This window comes from Scomber scombrus, chromosome 23, assembly GCF_963691925.1.
Source record: "Scomber scombrus chromosome 23, fScoSco1.1, whole genome shotgun sequence".
Taxonomy (NCBI): Eukaryota; Metazoa; Chordata; class Actinopteri; order Scombriformes; family Scombridae; genus Scomber; species Scomber scombrus.
The window spans coordinates 14,665,618-14,681,253 of record NC_084992.1 but is presented as its reverse complement, the minus strand read 5'-3'; the positions used below and the strand labels follow the sequence as shown (position 1 = coordinate 14,681,253).

The 15,636-nt window shown below is 41.2% G+C and overlaps 1 protein-coding gene across 1 annotated transcript; it reads left to right on the top strand.

Annotated features, from left to right (window-relative positions):
* Positions 1 to 3,701: 3,701 nt before the first annotated feature.
* LOC134005711 (synaptopodin-2) lies at positions 3,702 to 10,824 on the top strand. Its single transcript, XM_062444694.1, has 3 exons — positions 3,702 to 3,832; positions 5,658 to 7,932; positions 8,050 to 10,824. Exons 2-3 carry the CDS (start codon positions 5,777 to 5,779, stop codon positions 9,578 to 9,580), a joined length of 3,687 nt encoding a protein of 1,228 aa, XP_062300678.1. The 5' UTR covers positions 3,702 to 3,832; positions 5,658 to 5,776; the 3' UTR covers positions 9,581 to 10,824.
* The last annotated feature ends 4,812 nt before the right edge of the window (positions 10,825 to 15,636 follow it).

The following is a 15,636-nucleotide window of genomic DNA, read 5'->3' as shown; positions in this document are numbered from 1 at the left end:
AGGTGTGTCTGTCTGTATGTTTATGTGTGAGCTTGTGTGCATTGCCATCTAGTGACAAGATTGTTTTACTGCAAGTATTTTGACTTGCACATCCATGTACCGTAAACATGTTGCCGCAAGAATTGACTGGTGATCACTATTTGTGTCCAATTTTAAAATTCAAAGCCTATTTAGGTCTATTAACATTATTAATCCTGATTTCATTACATTACTCCAGGATTGTGCAACAACACCAGATATAAAAAAAGCTATTCAGTTCAGATTTTCATCAGCAAACTGGAAAATAGAGAAAAAGCATAATTTTCCTTCCTTGTATGTTGGGTTGTTAGAATAAATAGAGAGATGGATAATCACTGTCATTTTATGATTGGAAATGCCTGAGTTGTGACCTTTTTCACAATTTGTATGAATGCTATTTGACAGGAAGTCTTTCTGGGTAAAAAAAGAAAAAAGAAACTAGGGAGACTGTTTTAGTTTAGTCATGGTGTGATGAAATAATTCAATTTTGAGGAAATTCTGTCACAGTCGCCAGGGCACATTACCTTGACCAATAGCAGCATTAGAGTCACGATATTACAGCTATTCATTCAACCACAGTGTCATCCGCCACATGAACTTGCATTGATTCTGCTGCACCACACACACATACAAACACACACACATACATACAAACACACACACACACACACACACACACACACACACACACACACACACACACATCTTGCTGTAAATTAGTCAGTAAAAGTTTTATTTGTGTTGTTAATTAGTCAAGACTTACAATAAGAAAAATTATTATAGTGAGTTAATTGAGTTCCCTTTAATTGACAGTGGACAGTCAAGCATTACTAGACAGGGGTCTCAGTCAGATCAAAATGTCACAGTTACACAGTGCACACATAAAAACACCCACTAGAACAAGCCACATTTTGAAGAAGTCACCCATCTCAAGAAATCAGAGACAGACCGTATAAACCTCCCTAATATTGTGTATTTGTAATATTTGTGATATATCTTAACTTATTTCCGGAGGGCATATCCTGTAATTGCATGGTACTGAAGTAATCATTTATCCCCCTCGCTGTATAAGTGGCTTTTTCTACAAAATTTATGGGATATTTCTCCTTATTAAATCCTCTAATTAATGAACCATTTTATAGGCCTCAGGAACCAATTACAAGAAAATGAAATCATCAGTCATTGGTTTAACCGTGTAAAGAGGTGCCCTTTGAATGGATCTGCACAGAGCTGGCCTACAGCAATAACACGTAGCTGCCCGGTTAAAATACAAGCTACAAGGTGTTTGTCTTCCAATCAGTGACACCGATTGTACATTGCAGTGTAAATTGTGTAAATTGTTGTCCGACTCTATTTGTTGATTGTCAGTTTTTTTTTTTACAATACCCCACCTTCAATGTCCTAATTTAATGCCTATGCAGATAATGGACATAGAGTCATCTAGTATGTTACATTTTCTGGTAGTTTAAATTCCTTTTACTTTGTCTTCCACAGGTAGAGGTGGGTGGGCATGCCTTCCTTGCTGGAGTGCAGGAAGGCGATGAGGTCGTGTCACTAAACGGGCAGCCATGTGCTGATCTTACCCTGTTAAGAGCCTGTGCAGTCATGGACACATCAATTGACTGCTTGCAGTTACTTGTCAAAAGGTAATGTCACAAACCAGCCATTTGAAAATTAATGATTGTGCAAGAAAATCTTGAATTTGCATAAAACACAATACAAACACAACATCATGTCTGTAAATTTCTGGGCACTCCATCTTGCCAGATTAAGACTTAGATGTCATGCATGTGTGAAATATAATGAAATGTGTAATAATTTATTATTTTTAGGAAAGTGCAGTAACAATGTAATATCTTTGTATCATGACAACTGAGTCATGCAGTCGACCCTGGTGTTCACAGCAGGCAAAAATGATTATACTGTATTAGCATTTAGATAGCATGTTGTTTTATGATCTGGGACCTTTTGCATATGGTTCACTAAGCCCCTTTGTGTGTACACATTCATGTCTCTGTGTGTAAATTGTGTGAGACATGCTGACCTTCCAACTAGCTTGGCTGAGGTGTTACAGATTTGTGTGTCTGATTGACATGCAGCTGCTCAGCCATTAATCAGGTGGAATTGCCAGTGTGTTTATCAGGACGCCGTGTCCTCAAATATTGCTTCATATATTTTTTATATTTTAAGTACTGATTAAAGCTGCAGATGGGCATACGTTTCTCTTTACTTTTTAAGGCAGATTAAAGTTGAATCAGACTTACTTTCTGATTTAAACAAATAATTCTCTGTGTAGTTATAGCAGTACAAGTTATCGATTTGTATTGAGATCATTTCTGTGACTGAATGATTGTAGCATCCTGCTTCTATAGATTTCCGGAGCCGATGACCTCACCTCGTAGCTATCAAAATCTATTACTGTGATGTGCCACTATGTCCCATTTGGAGAAAAGGGCTAGTCACCGATGTCTAATTGACTTAAATTCAATAATTGCAGTCACAGATAATGACATTCTGTTATGCTATTCCTTACTGACCTTGATGGTGGAAAATAGGCATGAACGATGTTAAACATGATTATTTTCCACTTCAGTGACCTGACCCTTTCATTTAGCTCGCTGCACGATGATTAAATCTACTTGATAACTTTGTCAACTGCAGCAGTGAAAGGCAGGCTTTACTTTCGTAACAATTCAATGGCATTTAATGGGGGAAAAAAGAAAAAAGATTTGTTCCGGCCTAACTTTTTCTTTTATATAGAGATGAAACAAAAATACTGAAATAAAGTCACATTGTTGAGAGGGTGGAGTAGAGATTTTGTATTTGTCTTAAAGTCACTTGTACTGTCAAACTATGGTATGGGCCATGTATTTTCCCTTCAATTGTAAATTGACAGGTCCAAATATAGCATGAATACCATGTTTAAAGAATTACATTATAAACAAATAATATAACTGCCATTATCACCTCTTAATTTTAATTATATAGTTATTGGACAAAGAGAAGTTGGCCCACTCACTCATTTCTGTTCTCCCCCTCCCTTTTCAAAGATATTGCTCCAGCCCCCCTGGAGAGACATTCTACAGTGAAAGGGATTCTTCTACTGAGGCTTTAGAGAGCACCACCCTCCACATCTTCTCCCCAAAGCACAGATCCCAAAGCCCTAGGGAACTCTTCATATCTGAGTCCCAGGACAAGGCCTACTACGACACAGAGTTTCCCAAGGCACCCGAGCTGCTTTGCACCCAGTTACATGCTTCCTCATCTGATGAACGGAGAGGCCGTCAACCTGCTTTTCAGGGAAATGACAATGAGGTGCCAAGGTGTTTCCCCCCTGGTGACATGGTTGAACTTCAGGTGTCTTTCTCTGAGCAAACCTTGGACGGCACGGGCTGTACCTCTCTTGGGAGTGCCCATGGATTCGATGGAGAATGCTCAAACAGAGAAGCAATAAAGAAACTCCATACTGCCACGGCATCTCACTATGTGCCATGCTCAGTCAGAGAGCCACTCAGCCAGCATGGAGTGGTTCTCAGCTCCCCTTCGATGCTGAGGCAGGTGGAGGTCATTTTGCAGCAGCCAGAAGCATCAAGACCAAGGAGGGGCATCCTGAGTGTGGGTGGCCCCTGGGTCAGTGGAAGTGTTGGATCCCAAAGCGAAGGAGAAGAAGGAGGAGGGCACTGTGAGGGAGCTACTGGGACTTTCAGCGTCTCATTTGGAATTCCCTCAGAAGAGGAAACACTAGCAGAGCAGCAAGGCTCAGAATCTGAGGGGGATCAAGATAAACCCAACAAACACCGGGCAAAGCACGCTAGTGAGTACCATGTTGACCATTTCCATTTTTACCATGGTGTATTATCTTGGTATGCATTCTTTGTGTGTTCTTGTGTGTTTATATGTGTGTGTGGATAATAATCTGTTCTTTAAGGTGGACTCTCCTAGCTAATAGGTCAAAACTAAAACGCATTTCTCAACATGTGTGCATTCCAAAGTTAATGTCCAGTGTGTGTACTCCTCAAAATAGTATGTGTTGCTCACTACAGTTGGAGGAGGGTACTCATTCCTTTGAAGGGAAGCAGATATATCCGGGTCTAACCTGAATTACAACTGAATCAAAGTGGTAGTAAGGGGGCACTGTGCAGTTAGGGTGGTGACAGTCAACAAAAGCTGAATATAATGTATCAAAAAGAAAAGCGAAAAGAAGGACACTATATGATCAACTTTGAAAAGCTGCTATATTTTATAAAAAGTCTTAAACTATCCATTTGCAAAGGCTTGATGATGAATATGGACACTGAAGTGTTTCTCTGAGCTGTGTAGAAGACATAAATATAACCAGCACACTGATGATGACTGCAGAAGTGGCCCTTTGACAGACACCAGCATGTGCTCCCCTCACCCGATACCTGATCCTTTTCAAACTGGGTGCTTTAACTGAGCTAAAAAAGTGAGTCCATTGCTCACTCCTGCTGTCTCCTCCACCTTCAGGTTAGTCTTGTAGGAATATAAAAAAGTAAGACAACTTATTTTAATACAGCTTTGCTTTGTTAAACGGTTTGAGAGAGTGTTTGTTGTGTGATGCTTGTTATTAGATTGGTTCAAGTATCAGCAAATGTGAAAGATATAATAAGAACAGCTTGCAAACTTACAGATAAGGACTGGTAAAGACGCTCTGGTCCTGTTGAATTTATTGCATGCCGGCTATCTTTAATCTCTCTCAGTTCCTATTCATGGCTACTTTATGGCATGCAGAGCTGATTTAATATAGTGCATTGTTTGTGAACAAATGAGGATATTAAACATGGGTCAGAGAATTTCATAATTGCTATATGTGTTTGTTTTATGTTCAACTGGATGAGCAAATTTGGAGTAATGCAATCACAAATGAGGAATAGCTATTGGTGGAAAATGTATATTTGTGGGCTAGGAATATATGAAATATATGGAACAGTATGTTTCTCTCTTCATGAATGAATGAATCAGATACTAGCTTAGTTTGTATTTGCTGTGTATTTGTTGATCTGTTCAATAGTGCATGCTTCTATAGCATAAATGGTTTATACATCAAATGGAAACATGTCAGTTCTGCTTTTCTGTTAATATAACATGCTGAAAAGTAACAGCTTTGTTTCTACCTTAACTATTTTGAAACTTTGTCATCTGTCACCATTATTATTTGTGCAAGCTCTATCTTTAGTCTTCAGATGAATGCTAAAACATACAATAAAATATAATCTTACTTTGCAACTGATATTCAGGATGGTCATATTATAAAAATAGCTTTCCACATTCATGATTTGAAGTAACTTAGTCAACTAAAATGACATCATCAATGCAGATACAGTGACTAAGGATTGCCTTAAAGTTGTCCTTAAGTTAGTGATCAAAGAAATGAAAAATACAAACAAAATCTTTATTAATGAAGGCAAAGAAACACAAGCTTTTTCTAAAACTGAAGGTTTTTTTTTCCCCAACACATTTTCCAAACAGATGATTTGTGTTGATCTTAACTCCACTGCAAGTTAGTTATACCTCTAATTGTAGATTAAGGCTGTCTGTTTCTTTTGATTCCCCTGTGTAGAACTCTTTATTGTAAGTTTATTGTAAGTAAACTCTTTTTTCCCCCCTTTTCTATACAGGGCTCAGGCGTAGCGAGAGTCTGTCGGAGAAGCAGGTGAAGGAGGCCAAGTCCAAATGTAAACGTATCGCTCTTCTTCTCAGTGCTGCTCCACCCAACCCCAACAACAAGGGGGTGTTGATGTTCAAGAAACATCGGCAAAGGGCCAAGAAATACACACTTGTTAGCTACGGCACAGGAGAGGACGAACCAGAGTTCAGTGACGAAGAGGACGAGGAGAACCAAGAGGACGGACAAGGAACCCATGCTGTTGAATTTACCCTTGTGGCTCCAAACGACTCTGAAGTAGATAAGCATTTCCTCACAAATGCCCATAGCAGCAAAGGTGTGCTAACCATCAACTGGGACAAGGGTCTCCTTGAGATTGAGCGGAACCTGAACAACAAAGCAGAGATGGAATGTTTACCTGATACCAAAGGAAAGGGTGCCCTAATGTTTGCTCAGCGGCGCCTAAGGATGGATGAGATCACTGCTGAACATGAAGAGCTTAGACGCCAGGGGATTCCTGTGGAGGCAATTCAGGAAGCTGAAAAGAAAGTGGAACACTCGTACATGCAGTCCACAACAGAGGATCAAGCATACATGGATGTGAATATACACCAACAAAGCCAACACCAACAACAGTACCAGCAATATCAAGAACAGCAGTACTATGAGCAACAACAGCACTACCAACAGCAGCAGCAATACCAACAACAGTATCAGCAGCAGCAATATGAAGAACAGCATTATCAACAACAGCAAATGTATCAACAACAACAACAACAACAACAACAACAACAAGAATATCATCAAGAGCAACAGCAAATTCAGTCGTATTCTGCAAACATCAATGGCACAGTCCATCATCAAACCAGTGAATTACAGAGTTCTTCCAACAATCGTACTGCAAAGCCTTTTTCAGTACAAAATATGGTGGTTACCCCTTATTCTCCCGCAATAAGTGGGACCAATCAAGATTCTATGGGCCAAGGAGAGCAGATAGCTTCCCGTGATGAGCGCATTTCTACCCCTGCAAGTAAGACAGGCTTTTTGCAGGATGCAAGAAGAAGAAATGTTGGCAAACCTATGTTCACATTTAAGGAAGCACCAAAAATATCACCTAACCCAGAGTTGCTGAACCTCCTCAACAGGAGTGATAAGAAACTGGGTTTTGAGTCAGGACCTGAGGAAGACTATCTTAGCCTTGGGGCTGAGGCTTGTAATTTCCTCCAGCCTCAACGTGTTAAACACAAGACTCCTCCACCAGTGGCTCCAAAGCCTATGATCAATCCCAACTCTCCTCCTTGGTCCCCACAGGGAGAAATGACCAACCAGGACATGCCTCAGCAGGCTGAAAATAGTGTATCCACACCTGCTGTAGCCCCCACCGCAGAAAATACCCCTGCTCCAGAACTAGAGCCAACCCCTGCACCTGCCACTGAGCCCTCTCCCCCTGCTGCCCTGCAGGAAGCTCCTGCCAGCACCACTACAGAGGAACCGCACACATGGACTGTCCCAGAGCCTGAATCCCATCAGCAGCAAGTGACACCTCAGGAAGAAAATGGTCACATACATTCTAACCCACAACCTGAGAGTGCTCCTGTGACTTCCTGGGCTCCAGCACAAACACAAGCACAACAACAGCCATCCACCGTTTCTTGGCATCCAGCTCAAGTGCAGCCTCAGGAGCCACATCCAAGTCAGTCCCCACCGCAGCCAGCAAAGGTTGCACATCAGCCTTCTCATACCCAAGTCCAGCCTCAGCCCCCGACAAATACTTGGACTCCTCAAATTCAGACATCCTGGAATCAGCCTCAAGAGCAAGCACAAGCCCAGACACATGGTCAACCACCCTGGGCCCAGCCACGAGAGCAATCCCAAGCCCAGACACATGTTCAACCACCCTGGGCCCAGCCACGAGAGCAATTACAGCCTCAGCCACAGGTTCAGCAACCCTGGATGCAGTCTCATGAACAGCCACACGTACAGCAAATGCAACCAACCTGGGGTCAACCTCAACAACCAATGGAGCAGCAACCCCAGGCCCCATGGGCACAGCCATCACAACCAGACACTCAACATCAACCACCATGGGTGCAACAACCACAGCAAAAATCCCAAGTGCAACCTCCTTGGGCTCAACAAGTTCAGCCAGAAACCCAGCCACAACCACCATGGGTTCAGCCAACACAGCATCAGGCTCCACAACAGGCATGGTCACAGGCCCATGCACCAGGTCAGGTTCAACCACCGTGGGTCTCGGCTCCGCCTCAGTCTCAGTCTCAGCCTCAGCCTCAGCCTCAGCCTCAGCCTCAGCCTCAGCCTCAGCCTCAGCCTCAGCCTCAGCCTCAGTCTCAGCCTCAGCCTCACCCTCAGTCTCAGCCTCAGTCTCAGCCTCAGCAACAACAGCAACCAATTAATGCATGGCCTTCATCACAAACTCAAGTTCAACCTCAGCCTCCTTGGATCCAAGCAGCCCAAGCACAACCTCCAACACACCCTGCAGCCAATTTAAATCCATGGGCACCAGTACCTGCCCAGGCTCAGTCTCAACCATCATGGGCCCAACATCCTCCAGAACATGGACAGCCGCCCATGAATTCCTGGGGACCAGAGCAAAATCAGGCCCAACATCAAACACCATGGGCTCAATCAGTTCCTCCGCAGCCCGCACCACAACAAAACTGGCAACAGCCGATTTCAAAAACTCCACCACAGTCACCAATGAATACCTGGCCTCAAGCTCAGACACATCCTCAGACACCTGCAAATGCTTGGGCACCACAGTCACAGCAAACACCTGTGAATGTTGCAACATCAATGGTAAACACCCAACCCTCTCCAAAACCTTGGCATCCACCTCAAAACACACCACAAAACCAGAGCCCACCACCTCCACCACAGCGAGTCAATTCTTTTACAATTGGCCAAAGAGATTCATCACCTATCAACCCCATGGCCACTGTCTTTAACCCATCGCCCGGTTCAGCTTTTGAGATGCCAGCAGTCAGAGGAAAAGGAGCAGATATGTTTGCCAAGAGGCAGTCTCGTATGGAGAAGTTTGTTGTGGACTCTGAGACTGTGGAAGCAAACAAGGCAAGCCGACCAGAATCCCCAACTGCCTCCTTACCAAATGAGTGGAAATATACTCCCAATGTACGTGCTCCACCTTCACGGGCTTATAATCCTATTCAGTCCCCTTCTTATCCCCCAGCAGCAACAAAACAGCCCCCTCCAGGTAGTCCTTCAAGCAAAGCCAAGAAAAAAGGCAAAGATAAACAAAAGCCTGCCCCCAAACCCCTCAGTGTTATAGATGTCATGAAGCATCAACCCTATCAGCTCAATTCTTCACTATTTACCTTTGGCCCAGCAGCAGAGGCTGCCAAGCCCCCTGTACCTAAACCTGACTGTCCACCTCCTAACCCACCTATTGAAAACCAACCAATTCAATATGAGCAAATGACCCCCATCCAGCCAGCCGGACCATATAATGCCCCATATCCCCAGCAGGCCTACGGGATGCCCATGCAACCTATGGTGCATGATGGCCAGTACCAGCAAACTCCAGCTAATGTTTATCCTCCCTCCAATCCTTATCAGCAACCTCCTGGTGGTCCATACCAGCAAGCATATAACCAACAGTATCAACAACCTGTCCCACCTGCTTACCAACCCCAAGCGCCTCAGTCTCCAAACGCTCCCTACCAGTTACCCCAGGTCCCCTACCAACCAGCCAATAGTCCCCCCTACCTGGCAGCTCCCTCAGTACCTTACCAGCAGCAGCCTCCCAGTAGCTATGTTGCTCCTAGTTTCCCTGTAGCTGCAAGGCCTGAATGTGCATCAGGTGGCAACACTGTAGCTGTAGCTGCTCCAAAACCTAAGTTTACTGCTAAAAAGAGCTCAGCTCAGGTATGGAAGCCTACGGCAGTTGAGGAAGAGTAATTCTGGTAGGATCACAACGTGCTTTGTTGTCTGCTTGAATCCCATCAAGGTTTGATGCTCTCTAGTCCACTGTCAAGTGGAATATTTTGAGCACACAAACTTACCTTTACACTCACTATCTTCTCCATCATCTGCTCTTGTTAATATAATAGGGCAGAGCTTGATGATTTCAAAGTTTTGAGAGATAATGTTAAGGGGCATCACAAATACATTAAGTATATGAGAGTAAGAACATCCACAAATGGTCTCGTTCATTAAGCATGTACATTTTATTATGTTTGTAGAAATTGGTGCATATGGATATTTTGAAAATCTCTATAAATTAATATTATTTTATGTAATAGAATCTAAAGTGGGGGCAAAATAAGAATGTCGGGAAGTATGATGTATAGTACTTGAAAGAATATATGAAAGAAAATGATGGGGGAAAAAAGTGGATGATACTGGACTGTGACGACAAAAGGTTGACTTTTGAAATGGAAAGTTGAAAATTGACAATTGGAAATGTACTTATGTGATAAATGGGAAGGCTAAAATACAATACAACAAAGCTGAGTGCAATCACAAAGTTGAAATAAAGTAGTGAGGGAAAAGGGTGGGGTTAGTGGGGTGTAAAGACACCAAGCAGAAGCAGAGGGTTAAATGTGCAATGTCCAAGATGTCACATGGAGATTACAAGAGATTACAACTCTGTGGAGTTTCAGTGGCAGGGGGATACAGCAATACTCCTTACAAAAAGTGACAACTAACACTGGCTTGCTCAACTTTGGATTAGTAAGCACAATATTCTTTAGTGCCATAGCACCAACTTAAGTGGGGTAGTTATATTTTAAGTCTTTTGCCAGCTGTTGCATCATGTTAGGCACTATATTTAACTGCCTCCTGAGGGGGAGTGCTGAGGTCCAGAGATAGTAGGCTTAAATTTCAACTTAAGCCAGTGAAAGCTACTGTCTCTCAGACACTTATAAAAAATGTTTTTCTGATAACAGAAAATATAGTGTAGCTTTACTCTTCCATGCATCTTCTGCAGGTTTTGTTTTATATGAATAGATGATTAATGTTACACCAAAAAAATAATTACTGAAAGGATAACCAGCCCGGTAATGTTCACAAATATATTTTTAGTACAGGGCTGCTTTTGTTCTTCATGTTCTTTTCTTTTTCCTTTTCCTTTGTGTGTTTCTCTTCATAGTGCACTTTCTGTATGATTCACTGCAGTGCCATTAAAATGTCTTTTATCCTTGTTTGGCTTTCCTTTCTTTTGTTCTTTGAGCATGCTTTTTGGGTTTCATCTATTTCTGGTCTCTTTTCTTTACAGCTTGCTGAATTTCACCACTCCACCTGTACTATAAATACTACTAAAGCCTTTCTACAGTATGTGTTCAGACAAAAATATTGATTGAATTTCAGTTGTTCAGTAAATTTCAACTGATGTACCATCACATTCAACTAACTCACACACCCTCTATCTTTTTTTTGTTGTTGCAAAAACAATGATTCAAACATGAATCAATTTCCAACAATAGAGTACAGTTTTCAGTTCTTAAAGATCTTGTTAATATCAGCCAGAAACACCCCATTAACCAAATCACCTAATTTTACTTGTTAAGAGGTGCTTGAAAAGCACATTTCTTCAGAATGACTCCCTGATGATGCATATATGAAGGGTATTATTAGACTGGTGACTTCAGTGAATACAGGTGACCTCATTGGGTAATTTCGGGGGTCAAGAGAGTGGGCCCCTGATGAAATGTAAAGCCATGGTGTGTCATGCATTTTTAGAGAGGACAGTTATTTATTAAGTGGAAGTTTTAATATCAAATGTCTTCAAATGACATATTTCTGCAGTTACAATATATCTGGAGGAATTTGATCCTTACTAAAATGGCTGAAGTGGATCATCACTGCTACCTCTTTTTTTCCCCAGTTCACCCTGAAAACAAAATTACATTTAATTTGTGTTATTCATTAAGTAATACATTTAAACTAATTTATTTATATTATAAATATACATTTAACTAAATATGTTTCCTAGGTTCAAAGACAACACACTAATTTGTGTAATCTGGATCAGTTTAATTGCAATATTAAATGTATGCCTATACGAGTAATCATTTGTACCTAATGATCTTTATTTATATATATATATATCAGATCAAATCTCTGTATTTATACTTCCCCCTGACACAAGCACCTAAGACCTGCTCAGCTCAGTTTGTGAGATAGATATACAGCATGTTAAATTCTGTAGAAAGACAGCATGATAATAGACAAAAATATTGGTGCTGCAAATATGGACATTTAAACATTCTCCTTCAGTAAAATGAAAACATGACCTTAGATTATCTACTATTCCTTTAGAATGTCTATTTATCCTTTCTTGTGTCTGCTCTAATCCAGGCTTACACTGCTGCAGGCGTTGTAGGCCTACCAGTTACTTGAGTCAGCAGAGAATTTATTCTCCTTTGACTCATTCAGCTACATTTCTCGTTCTTTATGACTGTACTCTCTGCTATTCTGTCCTCTTATGATCTGCTGATCTTACACATTTTCACCAGATGATGGCAGCACTGCCTTTTCTGTGCGTTAGACAAAGTGTGGCGTGCTTTTTCACCCAACATAACCCTTAGCTGTAACGGCTTCCTAATGGAGATTTGTGTATTGAGTGTTTAGCAGTTCTACAATCTCACTGACTTACGTTGAAAGTATTTGTGTCTAAAGCAGAGGTCAGATCCAATTAAAACAAGTTGAATGTGGCTTTCTTTGAGAAGCCCATTTTCATATGCAAGTTGTTCTGAGAAATATCAGGGAAGGCAAGTCTGTTTGGACAAATGCTTAGGTACGGGGTAAAGTAAGCTTACTGTGGAATAGATGATTAAATCCAAGATATGTTTTTATACGTTTTTGGTTGAGCTTTAAAAGTACATTTTTGGTGGTTATTTCGGATCTTAACATTTATTTATATATAAATACAGAAAATGATACACACATGTTTAAACATTAAATACATAATTAAAGTATTTTAGCACTTAAAATAAATATGTTTTTTCAGGCTGATTTGATTTGGCCATAGGGTTTGTCAGCTAAACAAAAATGAAATCTTACTAAAATAAACATGTCTGGGTCTTTCTTTTCAGGCATTTGGCAGGAGCTACTCCCTTTCCCCATCAGCGAGAGTGCCATCCACAGGCCAGCAGTCAGCGTTGGCTTATTCTACCCTCAAGCCTCCAGCTCGGGCTTCCTCAGCTTCCCCAGTAAGGCAGACATCCTGGGTGGAGAAGGGCTACAAACCCCTTACACCCTGGGAAGCTGCCTCCAGGCATCCCCTGGGCCTGGTGGATGAAGCCTTTGCTTTCCAGAACCTCCAGCAAATCCTCGCCTCAAACGTCCGCTTGGCAGCCCAGCGCAAAATACTCCCCGAACCACCAGCAGAGTGGAAGGCCAGGGTGTCCTACCAAGCCCCGCAGAAAACAGGCAGCCATACTTGGAGCCAGAGCCAAAGTCGCAGTCAGAGTAGAGCACCACTGCCATCATTTGTGCCCCCAACAAAGAGTGCTGTCTCCACCCCTGCCGGTCACGCTGGTTACAGGTCCCTGCCCAGACAGTGGCAGCCTCATAGGTCTGTGACAGAGGCAAACCTGGGGCCCTCAGTGTCCTCCTATGAGTATAAGAGGCCCTTGGGAAAGCAAACCTACAAGTCTGTATACACCAGCAATACTACTTGGAGTTGGAAGCGGTAGGATATCTGTTTGACCTTTATTGAATAATATCCCACCTTTCATTGATTCCATAACACATTCAACTGCAGTTTGAGCTTTTTTCTGTTTTATTCATAAATATCTAGATGCAAAGACGACATTATGTGAAGGATAAGGAGAGCTAATGTTTGAGGCCAATATTTAACGAGGTGGACATTTGGAAATATTGCAAGAGTTGGTTGGTTTTGATTTGCTAGTTTTAAAAAAAGGTCACAGCATAAAATGATTTACAGTACCAAAGTTTGGATGTATTTTTCTCATTCAAGGGAGTAGACAGACATAACCAGACTTTTGACTGGTACTGTAGTTTGAATCATTTACTTTGCATGCCATAATGATATATGAACAGAGATGATTAATATTGATGATTACTACCAATATACTGTTACAATTGACAGTGTCTGGAGACTTCAGTTTTTTATTTCAATAACATTTAACTTTCTAGTTTGGTAAATGCATTGAGTTGGGCTTGTTGTTAATCAGATAAGGCATTGTGTATGTTGTTAAGAATGGATATGATAAATTAACATGTTTAGTATGAAATGAGTGGAAAGATCTGAGGGAACTGTAACTGTTGACTGTTATGTTCAGTTTTCAGAATTTTCAAAATGGGTAATTATAGTGTCCTTAGAAAAGAGATGAAGACATTAATATGAGGTTGCAAAGAGGCAACAGTGACCCACCCATCATACAGTAAGTGTATTGACTTGGTGGATTACTGTCTCATCCCAGTTTGATTTTCTGCTGTGGGTGTACGTATTTAGCATGCTGGTTCTTGCAGTGATTGTGCACTTTTTTGTTCGTTTTATTTCAAATCCATGAAACTTGAGGATGGCTGCATTTTCCAAAGAAATATGTATTTGTTGTGTTTTCAGATCTGGAAATAATTTTAGTATGAGAATGCAATTAGTGATGCATTAGACGTGAGGCTTCAGACTTGGGGTAAGGCTAGTGCTATTATAACTCAGCATGCTGTGAGTAGACATGTTGTTATGCAAGCTATAATAAGTGAGATTAATTCATTAATTTACCAGGTGCATTTTAATTAGTGCATTAGTGTGTGGTCACTAATGATGCAGAGAGAGAGAGAGAGAGAGAGAGAGAGAGAGAGAGAGAGAGAGAGAGAGAGAGAGAGAGAGAGAGAGAGGAAGATGAGAAGCCTATGATGGGGAATCTTTTTTTTACTGTTAGACCTTTTCCTCCTTTACTGTAATTGTAACTGTAATGCACCTGGTTTGGTTGCTGCCTGCTGTACAGTATATGAAAAAGTCAGACATAGTATGTAGAAGGACAATGTAGTTTTGCTGTTTGTTAGGAGTCTTAAAAAGAATCTTAATTATTACCACACCAAATATTGTTTTGGTTTGTGATAGCATGATGGCAATTGGAAAGTTGCTTACAGATTGAATGGGCTTTTGTATGGTTTGGGCTTTTGGGATACATCGCAGATTTGTTATCATCTCCAAAGATTAAAGCTAGGTTGGTGTTTTCACAGTGTACATAAAGTCCTAATGTGATTCTCACCAAGCAATCTCATTAACATAAGTGAGTCGATGTATCACACAACATGTTGGGTCTTTACTGACTTACTGAGCATACTGAAGTGCAACTGTATATTGTATCTGTATATTGTATAATGCCACTGTATTGCTTCAGTTCAAACAGTACTTATGGTCATAATACAATACCAATAATCGATTTTTTGTCCATAGTACTTCAGATATGGATTCACATAAAGCTTTTTTACAAAATAAACACATCCAAATAGCACTATTTCACAAAATTGCCATGTGTGTTTGTGCTCTTTGATCTCTATTCCAGCCTAAAACACCCTGCTTTGGGCCATTTGTTGCTTGCTGTACCACCCCATGAACCTTTTTTTATGATGTGTTGTCTTGAATAGTCACTTTCTCTGTATCCAGCAGAGGGGCATGGGGTGGGGGTGGACTTGTTCCCATGGTGACCACCAGTTACATAATAACAGTTTGTACCTACTGTAGCTGAGCCATTAGAGAATGAGAGATAAGGACACGGAGGGAGATGATAAACAGAAATTATTTCCCTACCAACTTAGATTTGGAAAACACTGTAACATAAATGACATCTGAATTTTATTTAAAGGATGGAGCTTGAAACTGAATCTGAATATTGTGTCGTAACACCCAACACATATAGCTTTAACATATTCCATTTTGTGTATGCTGGCATTTTGTCAGGCATTGCAGTATGCCCATGAACTTGCTGCTTTTAATTTGGCACCTTTCCCTTCCTTGCCCTGCTGGGTGCTGCAAATTCAAC